A 20,402-nucleotide genomic window follows, 5' to 3' on the forward strand; every position below is an offset into this window, starting at 1 on the left:
TGCTTCATAAGAATATTCAAATTGCATAAAGATACTGTTGCTGTGTGGTCTGGGGAATGAATAGTTACAGGGTCTTGCGAATATTTTGCTGTGCACAATTTATAAGAATATTCAAATTACAGCTGAAGATTTATGTTTATAATTACCTTAATGCCCGTGAAGCGGCATACTAATAACTCTGCAGGGCTCACGATGCCTCCTGAGAAATCTTCATGAACCTGAATACCCCTTTTGATGGTTTTGAGAAGGGAGATCAAGCTGGATGCAAATTCAACGTCTACTTCCTGTGTAGACATGCAAATGAAGTTAAATAATTTCTACAATTTAGTGGCCAATTTTGTACAAAGTAGGAAGTGACCTCATCCAATTTTAACAGAAAAAGCAATGAATCCTCAGAGACGAGTTATGTTCTTTTGAAGCCAAGTTCAGGTTAGTATGCAAATGGATGACGAAGCGATGCTAACCTTATTGAGGAGCAAAGTAAGACTGTTTCCACTCTTCAAGGGGATGTTTAATTTGCCATCAGCCTTCTGGTAGGATCCCTCCAACCAGGTTGCCTGCACACACAAAATTCTACTTATAGTTTCTAACTTGTATCCCCTCAGATCCAAAATAAGTGTCGTGGTTTTAGTTCACTAGGAGGGAGTACTAGTTTTCTCCAAAATAGTATACTTACCAAGTCGGTGAGTTCATTATCAAGAACATCTGATCCAGAAGATTCATCTGAACGAATGACAATCAATTCATCCTTATCTGCAAGGTACATGATCAATGATACTTATGTGTTGACAGGGCAGATACAGAAGTAGGGGCATCCAAGTTCCAAAAAAAGGGAGATGCTCAGTAATTAGTCAGACCTGTAAGCCCTGTAGCAGCATTTTGTGCACCCTCAATCTTGGTTTTGTAAATACTACCGGCATCAGATACGAAGCTATCGACAGAGTCTGATATATGATCAAGAGAGACAACATTAGTCGCTACATCAAAATGCATGAATGATTCAGATAAAATCATCCCCAACAAATTAACATACCATGGGATCCATCAATTTGCATCAAGAAAACAGCACGAGGCCTGTCAAATGGCTTTGGGAGTAGCAGCTTGTTTAACTGAAAATCAAGATAGACAAAGGTTGAATGGCTTAGATAGAGTAGCACGATGCGTGCAAAGACTAGCTGAATCCTGAAAGCTAAATAACCTTTGCAGAAGAAGGCGCGGGAAGCATGGCAGGTGGTGCAAAACCAAGCAAGACGGAAACAGCTGCAGAAACTTCATCAAGTGACATCGACGTGGCCTGTTGTAGCATGACAAGGCATATATCATGAGATCATACTAGCCCATGCATGGGGTACGAATGAAATAAAAACGAAAGCTAAGGTTGATCTGTCATGGTAACCAGTATCATCTTCACACTTGAAGCAGTAAGGGGAGGCAATTAGTCAAGGCAAGGGCAAAGTGCTATTCGTGCATGTATAAACGCAGGTGCCTGAAGAGGTGCTTAGCAAACAAAACAAAAGAACTGTTTCTTGTCATGCAGGTCGGCTAAGATGCTAATTTATAGGTACCTCTGATTAACACGTTGCTATGCATGTAACTACCTGTAGCTAAAAGATAATACAACTATCTGAATAAGTACCCATGGAGAGTATAGGTGCTTAACTTTCTTTTTGAGAACGAGTATATGACAACATATATGGCTGGCCAGTTGACGATCTAGGAGTATTTGGTGCTGTCATATGGTATTTGTGTTTTGAATTGAATCCTTGTCTGGTATTCGTTCATAACCTACGAGCTAAAAACCGGAATCCGGCATGGATTTGCTGGAAGAGTCGTTCGAGCGCGTGAGAAGCAGCAACGGGTTGGTCCGTAGAGAGAGGGAGAGGGGATAATCGGTGGCCGAACCTGGTCGTCCTGCTGATCCCGCAGGTAGCGGTGCGGCGCGCCGTCGATGAAGGCGGCGGCGGCATCTCCATGTCCCTGTGGCCGCATACGGATGGAGCCATCGTAAGGGGGCGCGACAGAGATAAGGGATTGCTGAGAGAGGGAGAGCTGGGTACCTCAGGGGCGGCGGCGACGAAGGAGACGGCAAGCGCGAGGAGAGGGAGGAGGACGACGAGGTGGTGACGGCGAGCCATGGTCGCCGGCGTCGGCTGGAGATCCGATCGAGTCGCTACAGAAGATTTTGATCTTGGCTGCCCCCCTCTGACTACCTCTAGAAAATAGATTGTCCGATTGGGGAAACAAATTGCGCAAGGACTTGTTTGGTTAGGGTGATTCCGGCCGGGATCACAGCTCAATCCACGTGGAAAACTCCGATGGGGAATAATTCCCGGATTGGAATGGGGTATGTGTTTGGTTGAGGCCGGGACGGGGAAAATCCCGGCCTGGCCCGCCCCATGCCGCGATGTTCCATGGGGGAGAAAAGAATCCGCTCTGAGCAGTGGAACGAATCCTGCTCCAAAGTTGAGGTGATGGGTGTCAAGTAGAGGGATTAACCCAATCCCTGGATGTATTTGTTTACGAGAGGATTGTATCCCCTACAACCAAACATGGCCTAAAGAAGAGCAGCCGATTCGGAGGTGGAGGACACAGTAGGACGACACTTTTTCCGCGTAAGCCTGGCGACTAGCGTTTCCGTTCCTCCGCCGGTTTCACGCCGTCGTCGGTCTACCCCCTCAGAACAACCATCAATCTCTCCTCCACTTTGTTTTCTCCTGTTCGGGTTGATCAAGGGGACACCTGGACTGTCTTCCCGACCATGGCACAGTTCACCTTTCTTGGAGTCAAGTCGGTTTTTGCTAGGGGTGTAGCATCCATGGTGGCGGACATAACAACAAGCGAAGGAAGCAAGGTCAATGGCGGGCTGAGCGGATCAGAGGATGATCTTGGTGAGATGATGTGGATGATGGGGATTGAAGAGGGATAGTACGATGATGTGGTCTTTGAGGAAATGTAGGACGTAGCATGGCTCTGACTAGGGTTCATACCACGAACGAATTTGATCCTCCAACCTTTTACTCGAATATATGTGAACGTCGTGGGGTACGACTGAGCAAGTTAAGTTCAGGACGATGGAGGAGAACCTTTTCATGATCCAGTGTTCTTACCTGGGAGATTGGCTTAGGGTGATGAAGGCAAGGCCATGGCACTTCTGAGGGTTTGCGGTGATCATAGAACCATATGATGGCCTCGTGTTGCCCAATTCAATTAAACTGGGTTGAATTGCGATACAGGCTCAAATCCACAAACTACCAGATGGGTATAACATGGCAATGGGTACCCGCAAACCCGACGGATAAAAACCCTATTGAGGTAAGGGTTTGGGAAAAATAAATACCCATGGGTTTATGAATGGGAAAAATATACCCATCAGGTAAGTCGGGTACGATACAAGAAGGAAATACCCAAACCCGCGTACTCGCATACTCATATACTAATTCCTTCTAACATGTAGGTCCTATGTGTCGTTCGCCAAAGGAAAAAAGAACCTTGGCCAATTTACCCTAGGCTAACGCAACCGCTAGACTCGACCCAAAATCCCCTACCTTTACCCATGTGCATGATCTTGTTTTGTGAACTCATGATTTTGTCTTTGATTTTGTTTATCTTATTATATAGTCTCCTTCATTTGATCATTTTTAAATACGGGCTGCAGAAGTATATCTTAAATAAAAGAAAAATAGAGAAAATTGTGCCCCTCTTGTTTGTGTCGTAATTAAAAAAAAGAATAGATGTGAATGTTTCTCTAAAAAGTTCACTTACAGGCTACTCATCCATGAATATAATTGGACATTGTTTAGTATCATCTAGTTCATGCGTGTTGTTATATATTTTTGAAAACTAATACTCCTGCAGGCAAGAGTGCGAGAAAGAGGCTTGATCTTGGGAAGGAGAGGGAATGAAAAAGGATGCAGGCCCCAACCTTTAAATCTTTTGGAAAGAGGGCCAACCTTTAAATCTTGACGAGATCCCATCATTTGAGTAATAAACTGTTTTTCATCTCTAAAAAAAATTGGTATCACGGGAACGTGTTTTTTGGAAGCCGCCGGTCTACGCTAAGATGAAAGAATTTCGTCCAGAAAAAAACCCGAAACACTTAGGGCATCTTCAATGCAAGATGCCTATATGGGCGCTTAGGGAAATAAAAAAAATCTTGAAAAATTAAAAGCCCATCTAAGCGCTGTTTGTTACAACGCTGAGCACTAATTACGGGGGCGCTAAGGAAATCCGCCGCTACACGCAGCCTTCTATCTCGTACGAGAAAATAGCTCAAGCGCTCGGTTCCTTTTCTAGCATCGATGCCTTAGGTAGCGCCAGGATTGGAAGGCCCAACTGCCCCATCGACCGGGAATTCGATCCTGGCGCCTACGCTAGCGCCTAGCGTTGTAGATGCCCTTAGATCAAAATGAAAAGACGACAAGTCAAAAAACAACACGCTGCACAACGTACGGAAGTGGCATCGTTGGATAACTCGATCATCGTCCAAGTAGCACCTAAACGAGTACGGGCCCGAGGGAGAAGAGAGTTGCGGATCTTTGTTTTTCTTTTTATAACTACTCTTTATTACTACTCCTAATATGGATAGGAGAAAGTGGCGGACTTTTAAAATGGAGGGTGTGTACACTAAGAAAATTGACGTCTATTTCAATTGGTTTGGATGGGTTTCGAAAAACAGCTAATTTTTACATGGTAAAAAAATATAAACCCGGACATCATGTGGCACAATAAACATTCGACCACACGATCTTGTGTGGCATGCCCAACAGGCAGCCCACGTGACCCTTCTGTGGGCGAAAATTAAAACCGCCCACACGTCCAACCGCAACAACTTCATGCACACACTGAACCAACAACAACTACTCACCCCTATCCTGTATGTATGTCACGAAGCAAATCTGCCCTGCATTTTTTCAATGCAACTTTAGTTACCCTAGAATAGCAACTTTAGTTGTAATAAAGCATGACAACTTCTCTGTTTCATTTTTTGGGGGTTTCATTGAGGTTAACTATAGTTTTTGGGTCTTGTTTACGTTAACTATAGTTGCCATGTCAAATTAACGCTAGTAGCCACGAGTGATCAAATCATAGTTGTCGTGTGCGATTAACTAGTTGCCACGTGTAGTCAAGCCATAATTGTCATGTATGGCCAAACATAGTTGTCGTGTGATTAACTAGTATCTTGTGTGCATCAGTAGTTGCAGTGTATTACCATGTGAGCGTCGTGTGAGCGAAGAGCAGTTTCGCCCACACGCTGGACGCGCGTTCTATGTGTCGTTCAGGCGGTGAGAGTAACTCCAACGGGCCGATCCAAACGGACGGCGATTTCGTCCGCTTTTTGTCCGTTTGGGTCGGTCAGACGGACACGGATGTCCGCTTTGGCATTTGGGTCGGCCCCTGTGCCCAACGCTGGCCGATACCCATTTTGACGACGTCAAAAAAATGAATGCATGCATATTAAAAAAAGAGAAACATCATTAATTAAACATTAAAGCCGGCCACGAAGGCCCGCGACAGTTCACGTGTCCACACATTTGCATTAAAAAAACAGTCTAAACTACGAGGCGGCGCACTGCCCTAGGCATCGTCATCGTCGTCCTCAGGGTCTGTGAGGTCGATGAGCGTCGGCGCCGGCCCAGCCCAGGCGAACGCCGTGTTCCAGAGCGCCGCCATGTCGGGTTGTGCCGGCGCAGGCAGTGCCGGGGCGGGGGTGCGTCCGCTTGTGCAGCCGCAGCCTGACGCGCCTCCTCCTCGGCCTCGCGCTGCTCCTCCTCGAAGTCGAGCTCGAGCATCTCCTCATACTCGCCGCGACGGTGCTCCTCTGCCAGCCGGCGCTGGCGCCACATCTCGAGGTACGCATGCTCCTGCGCCGACGTCGCCCCCAACCAAACTGGTGGCGTGGACACCCACTCGTGCACCACTCCATTCCAGGAGAAGCGCACGATAGGCTCGGGCTCGGGCTGCGGCTGCGGCTCTGGCTTGATGGGGGACGGCGGGGTCACCGGCGGCACCACGCTGTCGCCCGCCGCGGAGAAGGCAAGAGCCTGCATCATTGCCGCCTCGTTGCGGGCCTCCTCTTCCGCCTCCGCCGCCTCCGCTCTGCGCCGCTCGTCCTCCTCGCTCTCCCTATAGACGGCCGCAAGGGCCGCCTGGTAGGCGTCCTCCACCGCCTGGTCCTCCTCGCGGACAACGAGCGACGTTGGCCTCCGGTCGACCTCGCGCACGCCCCGTCGCCTCGCCTCCTCGTGCTCGAAGGCGAACCACCTCGCCCAGTTGGGCGAGTCGATTGCGTAGGCCTTGTCGAGGCGCTGCTCCGGCGTCAGCAGCGCCCGCCGGCGCCGCACCTCCTCCGCGTGAGCACGAGCCGTCCGCGGCGCCGCCGACACTGAGATCCTATCTGGATCCAGATGCCAGTCGTGCGACAGCGTCACGTCCGGATACGGCAGAGGCTGGCAGTTCTGCCAGTGCCACTCCGCCTGGTGCACTGGCACGTTGACGCGCTGCCTCTGCCGGCGAGGCGCCGACGGAGGTGGGAGGAACTCGGAGGGGAAAGGGGTGGGCGGGGACTTGCCCTTGGCCTTGCTGCCGCTGGCGCCGGAGAAGAGGCCCATCTCGCTGTGGTTGTGGTGGCTAGGGTTTGGCGGCGACGAGGGAGCAAAGGTGAGCAGATGTGGACGGCAAGTATGGATGAGGACGGCCCCGCCGCACGGTCGGCTTAAAAAAGGACGAGCAGCATCGCTGACGCGTGACCACGTCGTCATAAATTAAGCTGACCGCGTGGGCAGCGGGTAGTTGGACGGCTGTCATATGGTGACGCGGCGGATAGTGAGAAGGCGCGCGAAGCGTCCGTTCGGCATCCGTGCCGACGCATTTGGGGCGCAAATTTGGGCCGCAAATGCGTCGGCGTGGACGCGACGCGGACGTGATTTGGGTTTGTGTCGGCGCGTTGGACCGCCACTTTTGTCGGCGCCGATCCAAACGAATGCAGGCGGACAAAATGGATCGGCCTTTTGGAGTTGCTTTGAATGCTCATACGTGTGACACTAAATGATAACGCCTACACGAAGTTGGGTGCTTATGTGGCGATGACAAGCACTTTAAAATTCGTGCAAATGGATCAAACGACAAGTGAGTGTGGGTGTGTTGATTATCTAGTACTCCCTCCATTTTTATTTAGTCTGCATATTAGGTTTGACTGAAGTCAAACTTCATAAAGTTTGACCAACTTTATAAAAAAAATTATAAACATTTACCATAACAAATCTATACGACGTGTTAGTGCATTCAACAATGAATCTAATAATATTGATTTGTTATTGTATATATTAATATTTTTGTTTATAAACTTAGTCAAAGTTTATAAAGGTTGACTTTGACCAAAACTAATATGCGAACTAAATAAAAACGGAAGGAGTACTACTAGCTACACGATATTAATTCATGCGAACAATCTACCTTGCATCAAGAAATAAACTTTCCCGCTGAAAATAAAGCTTATTTCTTGCAGAGAGAGAGAATTAAAATAAAGCCTCGAGATCCACTGCTCAAAATAAACCCCTTTAATTCGAGATCAACAAACACAAAAAAAAGAAACAGAAACAAAAAGCCACAATGCAGCTCCCCGCTTCCGTCCGCTCACGAATCGTAGTTGTAGAGGTAATCGATCTCGTCCTCGTCGAGGTAGTACGTCTTGCTGATCTTGCCGTGCTTGAAGTTGCGGCCCGCCTTGGACGACGCCTTTCCCCCCGAACGCGCCGGCGCCGGCTGAGCCTGCGCGACGGCCCCGTACCCGGACGGCGACGACGGCGGCCACCATCCCGGCGAGTACCCGTACCGCGCGGCCGGCTGCGGCGGGGGCGCCTCCTCCTCCTCCTCCTCGAGCGCGCGGAGGGCCTTCCTGCAGCGCGCGTCGAGCGCGCGGCCGCCGCCGGGCTTGGAGTGGTTGGTCGGCCTCCGCGACGCCCTGACGTACCCGCCGTTGGCCACCACCACGGCCTGCCCGTCGGCGTCCACGACGTGCGCGGCGCGGCGCTTGCCGTCCGGGTCGACCAGGTCGCGGTCGTACACGCGCACCCACCCTCGCTGCCTCCCCTCGCGCCGCATCTTGGCTCGTCTCCTTGGTCTGCCTCTGCGGTTCTGTGTGCCGGGGCCGGAGCCGCCGGTGGCAGATTTATACGGCACGGGCGGGGCGGGTTGGCCTCCCCTTCCTTGGCGGCCACGGGTTCGTCGTGTTGGTGTTGGTCGTCGGTTCGTGTCGTGGTCGGCAACTTGGGATCCAAGTTTCCGATGGGCCGAGTACAGTCCGCTATTGTTCTGGCCTTTTTATGGCGGAGACTATTCTTGTGGCCTAACCTCACAGTACACACTTTTCTAAAAAAAACCTCACAGTACACACACACGAGCGCTCCTATTCTCGGCCTTAACCCATAAGACCCTCAAAAATAGAAATAAAAATATACCTTAAAAATAGAAATAAAAATAAATAAACTATATATTTTTTACTTTCTATAATAATAAATAGTATGTAAGTTTTGCACAAGTTCTAAATATTATTATAAAGAAATTGATCACTATTTTTTATATTTAAAAATAAACGTTCATGGTTTTGGAAATAAATGTTAATATTTTTTTGCAAGAACACTTACGATCTATTCATTTTCAATCACGACAGTACAACAAGCACCAGAAATAATAAAAGTTACATCTACATCCGTAGACCACCTGACGAGATTACAAGCACTGAAGCGAGCCGGAGGCATGCTACCGTCATCGCCCCTCCTTCGCCGGAGCCGGGCAAACTTGTAGTACACAAAAGGGAAATCATCGTGAAAGACCCCATAGGACTAGTCCAGCTGAAAAACAACAAATCCAAGAAATCCACCAAAGGCAGATCCGCCGGAGACACACCTCCACACGCCCGCCAACGATGCTAGACACACCACTGGGATAGGGGCTAGGCAGGAGTGAATTGCAAAAAACCACCACATTACAACTTAGATTTGCAGAAAAGACTCTTCTACGAAATTGTTGCAGAAAACACTGATTCTCGGCCTAATCTTTTGCAAAATACACTGATCGATCGCTTAGACCATTTTAATCACGATTATGACATATGGGTCCCGTATTTGATGACGTGGCGTAATGTTTTGTGGTAGACGATGTTAGGCTGGTCTTTTTCTGAAAAAACCCTCCCTCCCAAAGATAAATCCAGATCGCGGGGAGCGCTCGTCCGTCGGAGCCGCGATGCGCGCGGCCTGATTGCTCTGTCTCCGCCGGGGGCAGTGGTGGCGCAGCGGCAATGGGCGCCGCCGTCGACGGCTAGGGGGTAGCCGAGGGGCGGCTCTACAGTCGACGGCCGCAGGCTGCGGATGCGGGGAAGGGGCGATGGGCCTGGGGCGTCGGGGACTCGCGCGGCAGCAGCGACGACGAGCCCGACGGCCTCCCCGACCTCGGCCCTGGCGCAAGCAGCAGCGGCCGCGCCTCCCCTTCACCATCCTCCCTCCTCTGTTTCCTGAGTAGGCGGCGCACCTCCCGGCGGCCTCCTCAACCTCGGCCCTGGAGCAAGCAGCGGCGCGGCCTTGAGCAGCACGGGCACGAGGCCTCGGCGGCGGCGCACAACACGAGCACAAAGCAACAGCGTCAGCACGCAAGCAGCAGCAACGGCGCGTCGCGCAGCCCCGGAGCAAGTAGTGTCAGCGCGCAAGCAGCTGCAACGGTGCGGCGGCGCCCAACTCGGGAGTAAACAGCGGTCGCGCGCAAGCAGCAGCGGCGGCCCTGCGGCGCGCAGCACGTGCGCAACCAAGCAACGACCCTCATCTGTGAGCTCCGTCGCTGCCGGGGCACCGGCGTGGGCGGCAGCGCACGAGGGCGAGATGGCCGGCGGCAAAGTACAGTCGAGTTTGGCATGGCAAGGGCCTGATTGCATTTCTATTTTCTGATAGAAGGGTGCCTCTACAAAAATACCAGGGACTATTTTGTAAATTCACATCACACCATGTCTAACGCCGTCTGGGACCAACAGTTACGCCACCTCACCAAAGCTGGGCCCCACTTGTCATAAACAAGGTTAAAATGCCCAAACAGACGGATCAGTGCTTTCTGCAAAACATTAGGCCGAGAATCAGTGTTTTCTGCAGCAATTTCGTAGAAGAGTCTTTTCTGCAAACTTACGTTGTAATGTGGTGGTTTTCTGCAATTCACTCGGCTAGGCAGAGAGAACCTTATTCCATCTTCAGGGAGCCACCGCCGTCTCGTCTTCTTGAGTAGGACACAAATCCTGCTAAAACTCGAAGAAGCATCTAAAACCCTCTGGGACGGGGGCTAGACGGGGAGAACCTTATTCCATCTTTAGGAACCCCCGACATCTCGTCTTCCTGAGCAGGACACAAACCCTGCTAAAACTCGAAGTAACATATAAAAATAGAGTCCTCTCTTGCCAGCAAGGGCCGGGATCCACCGCACCGCCATGGCCCTAAGGCCACCAGAGACGAGGCGGACCAACAGTGTCGCCAATGGGAGGCAGAAGAACCCCGGGCTTTTCTTAGGGGAGGAGGCAGCTGCATGAAGGATGTAATTTCTTTTACTTTTCAGGTACATCAAATGTTTACATACTTAAAAAGTATTTATGTATGTCGAAAGAAATGCTTATGTATTCAAAGACAAAGGTTCATTTGTATAAAAATAAATGTTCACGACTTCAACAACGAATGTTCACATACTTCAAAATATTCATATACTTCTGAAAGAGATTCATCTTTTTTCTAGAAAAAAATAAATAAGAAAGAAAAAGGTGAAAAAATAAAAAAGGAAACGACAAGAAAATTTGAAAAAACAACAATAGGAAAAACAGACGAAATTAATAATGAAGAGAACTCGAACCATGGGCCACGCCAGTGCCAAACCCATATACCTATCCTTCAGTGGATTTACTCTGTATCATTCGCTACACTAAAGTTCAAGGTTTGGAGGGGGGAGTCAATTGAGAATCAACCAAATCTCAGTCGACTGGAGCCAACTTGTGATAATTGAGGAAGAAAGGGAGCACACAAAAAACCCTTCTAGGAAGCATCTTTTGGGCATGAGGAAATTTAAATGAACTGCAAGACGCATGAAGGTGATCCATGATGTGTGATAATTGAGGAAGAAAGGAAGCGCAAAAAAACCATTCAAGGAAGAGGTCTTTTGGGCATGAGGGCATGGAGACGAATTGTGAGACGCCCTCAAGGTGACCCGTGATGTGTGATAATTGAGAAAGAAAGGGAATGCAAAAAAAAACTTTGAGAAAGCGGTCTTTTGGGCATGAGGGCACAAAGACGAATTGTGAGATGCATCAAGGCGATCCGTGATGTGTGATAATTTGAGGAAAAAAGAGAACACGAAAATACCCTGCAAGAAAGCGGTCTTTTGGGCATGAGGGCGTGAAGACAACTTGTGAGACGCATCAAGACGATCCGTGATGTCCAACTTTGGCCGCCAAGTTTGGCCAATAGATGATCCACCGAAGCGTTTGTACCTCGTGTAATGTCAAGACCCTGTTCCCAGCATATCTGAAGCCCATCTCTGAAGAACACGACAGGTGTCAACACCAAGAGGTTCAATTAACGCACATTTGTTGCTTTGTCTTTGTCTTTGTCTTGTGCTTTTGGTATCTGTAATGTGGAGTAAACCTCGAGATGTGGTGTCTGATGGCTCTCTTGCCTATTTTGCTGCTCCTGGGCTTGCTGTCGCCTGGAGTATTACCTGGATGTTGTGGGCTGATCGCCTATTGTACTTGTTTAGTTGTAGTGTTTGCTTTTTTTATGCTGGTAGTGGTTTGTAACTAGGTGAACCGCATGGTTTCTCTAATGGAAATTGGAGGGGTAGGCCTTTCTTATATGTTTTAAAAAACTAACGCAGTGTAACACCCACGATGCGGCTATATCTCCCACGTGTCGGATCACGACTTAGAGGCATAACCGCATAGTAGGCATGTCATAAAAGGGGTAATCTTTACACATCCCATGTACTGAATAAGATAGAGATAAAGAGTTGGCTTACAATCGCCACTTCAGACAATACATAAATATAGCATTACATCATCCAGATACAATCAAGGTCCGACTACGGAACCAAATAAAGAAAGACAACCCCTAATGCAATAGATCCCCGATTGCCCCAACTGGGCTCCACTACTGATCAACTGAAACGGAACAACACAACGAACACGATCTTCATCGAGCTCCCACTTGAGCTCAGTTGCATCATCTGCACTGGTATCAACGGCACCTGCAACTGGTTTTGGAAGTATCTGTGAGCCACGAGGACTCAGCAATCTCACACCCGCGAGATCAAGACTATTTAAGCTTATGGGTAAGAAAAGGTAGTGAGGTGGAGCTGCAGCAAGCACTAGCATATATCGTGGCTAACTTACGCAAAAGAGAGCGAGAAGAGAAGCAAAGCACGGTCGTGAACTAGAAGTGATCAAGAAGTGATCCTGAAACTACTTACGTTCAAGCATAACACAAGAACCATGTTCACTTTCCGGACTCCGCCGAAAAGAGATCATCACGGCTACACATGCGGTTGATGCATTTCAATTAAGTTAAGTGTCAAGTTCTCTACAACCGGACATTAACAAATTCCCATCTGCCCATAACCGCAGGCACGGCTTTCGAAAGTTCAAAACCCTGCAGGGGTGTCCCAACTTAGCCCATCACAAGCTCTCACGGTCAACGAAGGATATTCCTTCTCTCAGGAAGACCCGATCAGACTCGGAATCCCGGTTATAAGACATCTCAACAATGGTAAAACAAGATCAGCAAAGCCACCCGAATGTGCCGACAAATCCCGATAGGAGCTGCATGTTGGGGAACGTAGTAATTTCAAAAATTTCCTACGCACATGCAAGATCATGGTGATGCATAGCAACGAGAGGGGAGAGTGTTGTCTACGTACCCTCGTAGACCGTTCGCGGGAGCGTTATATCAACGCGGTTGATGTAGTCGTACGTCTTCACGATCCGACCGATCCAAGTACCGAAAGCACGACACCTCCGAGTTCTGCACACGTTCGGCTCAGTGACATCCCCGCCTTCTCGATCTAGCAAGAGGGGCGAAGTAGTAGATGAGTTCCGGCAGCACGACGGCGTGGTGACGGTGTTGGTGAAGAACAATCTCCGCAGGGCTTCGCCTAAGCACTACGAAAACTAGGATGGAGGATAAACTAGAGGGGACGGGGTTGCCGACACACGGCTTGGTGTTTCTTGATGTGTCTTGGGTGCTAGCCCTACCCCTCTATTTATATGTTGAGCCTTGGGGTCGAAACTTGGAGTAAAAGCCTCCACAAAGTCGGTTTCACCCGAAAGGCAAGAGTCCTTCTCGAACTCCAGGGCCAGACGCCAGGGTTCCCGGCGTCTAGACCCAGACACCAGGGACCCTGGCGTCTGGCCCCTGGACTCCGCAAAACTTCCTTTTGCGCTTTCCAAAAACCTTGTGGGCTTTCCCCTTTGGCCCAAATAAACTGTTCTCATACCCAAACATTTCGGGAAACATCCGGAACCCCTTCCCGTGATTTCCGGAACCCTTCCGGTGACCAAACACTATTATCCCATATATCAAACTTTATCTCTGGACCATTCCGGAGTTCCTCGTCATGTCCGTGATCTCATCCCGGACTTCGAACAACATTCCGTCATCAACATACATAACCCATATAGTACTATATAGTCAACGAACGTTAAGCGTGCGGACCCTACGGGTTCGAGAATTATGTAGACATGACCGAGACACCTCTCTGGTCAATAACCAATAGCGGGACCTGGATGCCCATATCGGCTCCTACATATTCTACGAAGATCTTTATCGGTTAGACCGCATAACAACATACATTGTTCCATTTGTCATCAGTATGTTACTTGCCCAAGATTCGATCGTCGGTATCTCAATACCTAGTTCAATCTCGTTACCGGCAAGTCTCTTTACTCGTTCCGTAATACATCATCCTGCAACTAACTCATTAGTTGCAATGCTTGCAAGGCTTAGGTGATGTGCATTACCGAGAGGGCCCAGAGATACCTCTCCGACAATCGGAGTGACAAATTCTAATCTCGAAATACGCCAACCCAACAAGTACCTTCGGAGACACCTGCAGAGCACCTTTATAATCACCTAGTTACGTTGTGACATTTGGTAGCACACAAAGTGTTCCTCCGGTAAACGGGAGTTGCATAATCTCATAGTCATAGGAACATGTATAAGTCATGAAGAAAGCAATAGCAACAAACTAAACGATCAAGTGCTAAGCTAACGGAATGGGTCAAGTCAATCACATCATTCTCCTAATGATGTGATCTCGTTAATCAAATGACAACTCATGTCTATGGTTAGGAAACATAACCATCTTTGATCAACGAGCTAGTCAAGTAGAGGCATACTAGTGACACTGTGTTTGTCTATGTATTCACACATGTATTATGTTTCCGGCTAATACAATTCTAGCATGAATAATAAACATTTATCATGATATAAGGAAATAAATAATAACTTTATTATTGCCTCTAGGGCATATTTCCTTCAGTCTCCCACTTGCACTAGAGTCAATAATCTAGTTCACATCGCCATGTGATTTAATACCAATAGTTCACATCACCATGTGATTAACACCCATAGTTCACATCGACATGTGACCAACACCCAAAGGGTTTACTAGAGTCAATAATCTAGTTCACATCGCTATGTGATTAACACCCAAAGAGTACTAAGGTGTGATCATGTTTTGTTTGTGAGAGAAGTTAAGTCGATGGGTCTGCCACATTCAGATCCGTACGTATTTTGCAAATTTCTATGTCAACAATGCTCTGCACGGAGCTACTCTAGCTAATTGCTCCCACTTTCAATATGTATCCAGATTGAGACTTAGAGTCATTTGGATCAGTGTCAAAACTTGCATCGACGTAACCCTTTACGACGAACCTTTTGTCACCTTCATAATCGAGAAACATATCCTTATTCCACTAAGGATAATTTTGACCAATGTCCAGTGATCTACTCCTAGATCACTATTGTACTCCCTTGCCAAACTCAAGGCAGGGTATACAATAGGTCTGGTACACAGCATGGCATACTTTATAGAACCTATGGCTGAGGCATAGGGAATGACTTTCATTCTCTCTCTATCTTCTGCCGTGGTCGGGTTTTGAGTCTTACTCAACTTCACACCTTGTAACACAGGCAAGAACTCCTTTTTGACTGTTCCATTTTGAACTACTTCAAAATCTTGTCAAGGTATGTACTCATTGAAAAACTTATCAAGCATCTTGATCTATCTCTATAGATCTTGATGCTCAATATGTATGCAGCTTCACCGAGGTCTTTCTTTGAAAAACTCCTTTCAAACATTCCTTTATGCTTTGCAGAATAATTCTACATTATCTCCGATCAACAATATGTCATTCACATATACTTATCAGAAATGTTGTAATGCTCCCACTCACTTTCTTGCAAATACAGGCTTCACCGCAAGTGTGTATAAAACTATATGCTTTGATCAACTTATCAAAGCGTATATTCCAACTCTGAGATGCTTGCACCAGTCCATAGATGGATCGCTGGGGCTTGCATATTTTGTTAGTACCTTTAGGATTGACAAAACCTTCTGGTTGCATCATAAATAACTCTTCTTTAATAAATCCATTAAGGAATGCAGTTTTGTTTATCCACTTGCCAGATTTCATAAAATGCGGCAATTGCTAACATGATTCGGATAGACTTAAGCATAGATATGAGTGAGAAACTCTCATCGTAGTCAACACCTTGAACTTGTCGAAAACCTTTTTGTGACAATTCTAGCTTTGTAGATAGTGACACTACTACCAGCGTCCATCTTCCTCTTGAAGATCCATTTAATATCAATGGCTCGCCGATCAATGGGCAAGTCAATCAAAATCCATACTTTGTTCTCATACATGGATCTCATCTCAGATTTCATGGCCTCAAGCCATTTCGCGGAATCTGGGCTCATCATCGCTTCCTCCTAGTTCGTAGGCTCGTCATGGTCAAGTAACATGACCTCCAGAACAGGATTACCGTACCACTCTGGTGCGGATATCACTCTAGTTTACCTACGAGGTTCAGTAGTAACTTGATCTGAAGTTACATGATCATCATCATTAGCTTCCTCACTAATTGGTGTAGTAGTCACAGGAACAGATTTCTGTGATGAACTACTTTCCAATAAGGGAGCAGGTACAGTTACCTCATCAAGTTCTACTTTCCTCCCACTCACTTCTTTCGAGAGAAACTCCTTCTCTAGAAAGGATCCATTCTCAGCAACAAATATCTTGCCTTTGAATCTGTGATAGAAGGTGTACCCAACATTTTCTTTTGGGTATCCTATGAAGACACACTTCTCCGATTTGGGTTTGAGCTTGTCAGCTTGAAACTTTTTCACATAAGCATTGCAACCTCAAACTTTAAGAAACGACAACTTAAGTTTCTTGCCAAACCATAGTTCATACGGTGTCTTCTCAACGGATTTAGATGGTGCCCTATTTAACGTGAACGTAGCTGTCTCTAATGCATAACCCCAAAATGATAGCGGTAAATCAGTAAGAGACGTCATAGATCGCACCGTATCTAATAAAGCACAATTACGACGTTCGGACACACCATTACACTGTGGTGTTCCAGGTGGCGTGAGTAGTGAAACTATTTCACATTGTTTTAACTAAAGGCCAAACTCGTAACTCAAATATTTTACTTCTGCGATCATATCGTAGAAACTTTTATTTTGTTACGATGATTCTTGCTACGTCTTGAGCTTGCGTTGGTTTTCCCCGAAGAGGAAGGGATGATGCAGCAGAGTAGCGTAAGTATTTCCCTCAGTTTTTGAGAACCAAGGTATCAATTCAGTAGGAGCCCACGCTCAAGTCCCTCGTACCTGCACAAAGCGATAGCTACTCGCAACCAACGCGATTAGGGGTTGTCAATCCCTTCATGGTCATTTACGAGAGTGAGATCTGATAGAAATAATATTTTTGGTATTTTTGGTATAAAGATGCAAAGTAAAAAGTAAAAGCAAAATAAAAAGCAAAGCAAGATTAAAGTGATGGAGATTAATATGATGAGAATAGACCAGGGGGCCATAGGTTTCACTAGTGGCTTCTCTCAAGAGCATAAGTATTCTACGGTGGGTGAACAAATTACTGTTGAGCAATTGACAGAATTGAGCATAGTTATGAGAATATCTAGGCATGATCATGTATATAGGCATCACGTCCGTGACAAGTAGACTGAAACGATTCTGCATCTACTACTATTACTCCACTCATCGACCGCCATCCAGCATGCATCTAGAGTATTAAGTTAGAAACAGAGTAACGCCTTAAGCAAGATGACATGATGTAGAGAGATAAATTCATGCAATATGAAATAAACACCATCTTGTTATCCTCGATGGCAACGATACAATACGTGCCTTGCTGCCCCTTCTGTCACTGGGTAAGGACACCGCAAGATCGAACCCAAAGCTAAGCACTTCTCCCATGGCAAGAACTACCAATCTAGTTGGCCAAACCAAACGGATAATTCGAAGAGACTTGCAAAGATAACCAATCATACATAAAAGAATTCAGAGAAGATTCAAATATTATTCATAGATAGACTTGATCATAAACCCACAATTCATCGATCTCAACAAACACACCGCAAAAAGAAGATTACATCGAATAGATCTCCACAAGAGAGTGGGAGAACTTTGTATTGAGATTCAAAGAGAGAGAAGAAGCCATCTAGCTACTAACTATGGACCTGAAGGTCTGAGGTAAACTACTCACACTTCATCGGAGGGGCTAGGATGATGTAGAAGCCCTCCGTGATGACGGCCCTCTTCCGGCGAAGCTCCGAAACAAGCCCCAAGATGGGATCTCGTGGATACAGAAAGTTGCGGCGGTGGAATTAGGTTTTTGGCTCCTGTTCTGATCGCTTGGGGGTACGTGTGTATATATAGGAGGAAGAAGTACGCCGGAGGAGCAACGAGGGGCCCACGAGGCAGGGGGCGCGCCCTAGGGGGGCGCCCCCACCCTCGTGACCGCCTCTTTTGTTCCTTGGAGTAGGGTCCAAGTCTCCTGGATCACGTTCGGTGAGAAAATCACGTTCCCAAAGATTTTATTCCGTTTGGACTCCGTTTGATATTCCGTTTCTTTGAAACACTGAAATAGGCAAAAACAGCAATTCTGGCCTAGGCCTTCGCTTAATAGGTTAGTCCCAAAAATAATATAAAAGTGGAAAATAAAGCCCAATATAGTCCAAAACAGTAGATAATATAGCATGGAGCAATCAAAAATTATAGATACGTTGGAGACCTATCAGGCATCCCCAAGCTTAATTCCGGCTCGTCCTCAATTCTAAAACAAAGTATGACTCTATATGGATGCCTCCGGCGCTGTACCGGGATATGCAATGAATCAAGAGTGACAAGTATGAAGAAATTATGAACGGTGGCTTTGCCACAAATACTATGTCAACTACATGATCATGCTAAGCAATATGACAATGATGAATGTGTCATGATGAACTAGGTGGTGGAAAGTTGCATGGCAATATATCTCGGAATGGCTATGGAAATGCCATAATAGGTAGGTATGATGGCTGTTTTGAGGAAGGTATATGGTAGGTGTATGATACCGGCGAAAGGTGCGCTGTATTAGAGAGGCTAGCAAAGGTGGAAGGGTGAGAGTGCGTATAATCCATGGACTCAACATTAGTCATAAAGAACTTATATACTTATTGCAAAAATCTAGAAGTTATCAAAGCAAAGTATTATGTGCATGCTCCTAGGGGGATAGATTGGTAGGAAAAGACCATCGCTCGTCCCCGACCGCCACTCATAAGGAAGACAATCAATAAATAAATCATGCTCCGACTTCGTTACATAACGGTTCACCATACGTGCATGCTACGGGAATCACAAACTCTAACACAAGTATTCTTTAAATTCACAACTACTCAACTAGCATGACTTTAATATTATCACCTCCATATCTCAAAACAATTATCATGCTTCAATCTTTTCTTAGTATTCAACACACTCAAAAGAAAGTTTCACAAATCTTGAATACCAAGCATATTATTATTAAGCAAATTACCATGCTATTAAGAGACTCTCAAAATAATTTAGGTGAAGCATGAGAGATCAATAGTTTATTTAAAACGAATCCACCACCGTGCTCTAAAAGATCTAAGCATATAGAGCAAAATTATAATGCTCAAAAGATATAAGTGAAGCACATAGAGCAAAATTATCTAGCTCAAAAGATATAAGTGAAGCACATAGAGAAAAACTACTTAGCTCAAAATATATAAGTGAAGCACATAGAGCAAAACTACTTAGCTCAAAAGATATAAGTGAAGCACATAGAGCAAAACTACTTAGCTCAAAAGATATAAGTGAAGCACATAGAGTATTCTTATCAAATTTTAATTTATGTATGGCTCTCTCAAAAGGTGTGTACAGAAAGGATGATTGTGGCATACTAAGACACAAATACACAAATAATACAAGACACTCCAAGAAAAACACATATCATGCTGGTGAATAAAAATATAGCTCCAAGTAAATTACCGATGGAAGTGGACGAAAGAGGGGATGCCTTCCGCGGCATCCCCAAGCTTTGAATTTTTGGTGTCCTTGGATTATCTTGGGGGTGCCATGGGCATCCCCAAGCTTAGGCTCTTTCCACTCCTTGTTCCATGATCCATCAAAAGAACTCACCCAAAACTTCAAAACTTCACAACACAAAACTCAAAAGAGAAAACTCGTGAGCTCCGTTAGCGAAAGAAAACAAAAGACCACTTCAAGATACTGTAATGAACTCATTATTTATTTATATTGGTGTTAAACCTACTTTATTCCAACTTCTCTATGGATTATAAATTATTTTACTAGCCATAGATTCATCAAAATAAGCAAACAACACACAAAAAACAGAATCTGTCAAAAACAGAACAGTCTGTAGTAATCTGTAGCTAGCGCAAGATCTGGAACCTCAAAAATTATAAAATAAATTTCTGGACGTGAGGAATATATCTATTAATCATATTAAAAAATAATTAACTAAATATAACTCTTCAAATAAAAATGACAGCAGTTCTCGTGAGCGCTAAAGTTTCTGTTTTTTACAGCAAGTTCAACAAGACTTTCCCCAAGTCTTCCCAACGGTTCTACTTGGCACAAACACTAATTAAACACAAAAAACACAACCAAAATAGAGGCTAAATAATTTATTTATTACTAAAAAGGAGCAAAAGTAAAGGAATAAAAATAAAATTGGGTTGCCTCCCAACAAGCGCTATCGTTTAACGCCCCTAGCTAGGCATAAAAGTGAGGATAGATCTAGGTATTGCCATCTTTGGTAGGCAATCCATAAGTGG

General features: G+C 46.1%; 2 protein-coding genes across 2 annotated transcripts in view; both read right to left on the bottom strand.

Moving 5' to 3' along the window:
- LOC119329473 overlaps positions 1-2,223 on the bottom strand; it is a 3,378-nt gene extending 1,155 nt beyond the window's left edge. The window contains exons 1-8 of the mRNA XM_037602522.1: positions 2,058-2,223; positions 1,903-1,977; positions 1,199-1,294; positions 1,034-1,109; positions 858-944; positions 677-753; positions 465-557; positions 147-284 (exon numbers count right to left, since the gene is read on the bottom strand). Coding sequence (XP_037458419.1) covers positions 147-284; positions 465-557; positions 677-753; positions 858-944; positions 1,034-1,109; positions 1,199-1,294; positions 1,903-1,977; positions 2,058-2,135 — 720 coding nt within the window. The 5' untranslated portion in view covers positions 2,136-2,223. The remainder of the gene's footprint in view (positions 1-146; positions 285-464; positions 558-676; positions 754-857; positions 945-1,033; positions 1,110-1,198; positions 1,295-1,902; positions 1,978-2,057) is intronic.
- A 5,256-nt stretch (positions 2,224-7,479) lies between these two features.
- LOC119334205 lies at positions 7,480-8,117 on the bottom strand. The gene has a single exon (XM_037606807.1). The coding sequence runs from the start codon at positions 8,098-8,100 to the stop codon at positions 7,633-7,635; it is 468 nt and encodes a 155-aa protein (XP_037462704.1). The 5' UTR covers positions 8,101-8,117; the 3' UTR covers positions 7,480-7,632.
- Between the last annotated feature and the right edge of the window lie 12,285 nt (positions 8,118-20,402).

This window comes from Triticum dicoccoides, chromosome 7A (assembly GCF_002162155.2).
Source record: "Triticum dicoccoides isolate Atlit2015 ecotype Zavitan chromosome 7A, WEW_v2.0, whole genome shotgun sequence".
NCBI lineage: Eukaryota > Viridiplantae > Streptophyta > Magnoliopsida > Poales > Poaceae > Triticum > Triticum dicoccoides.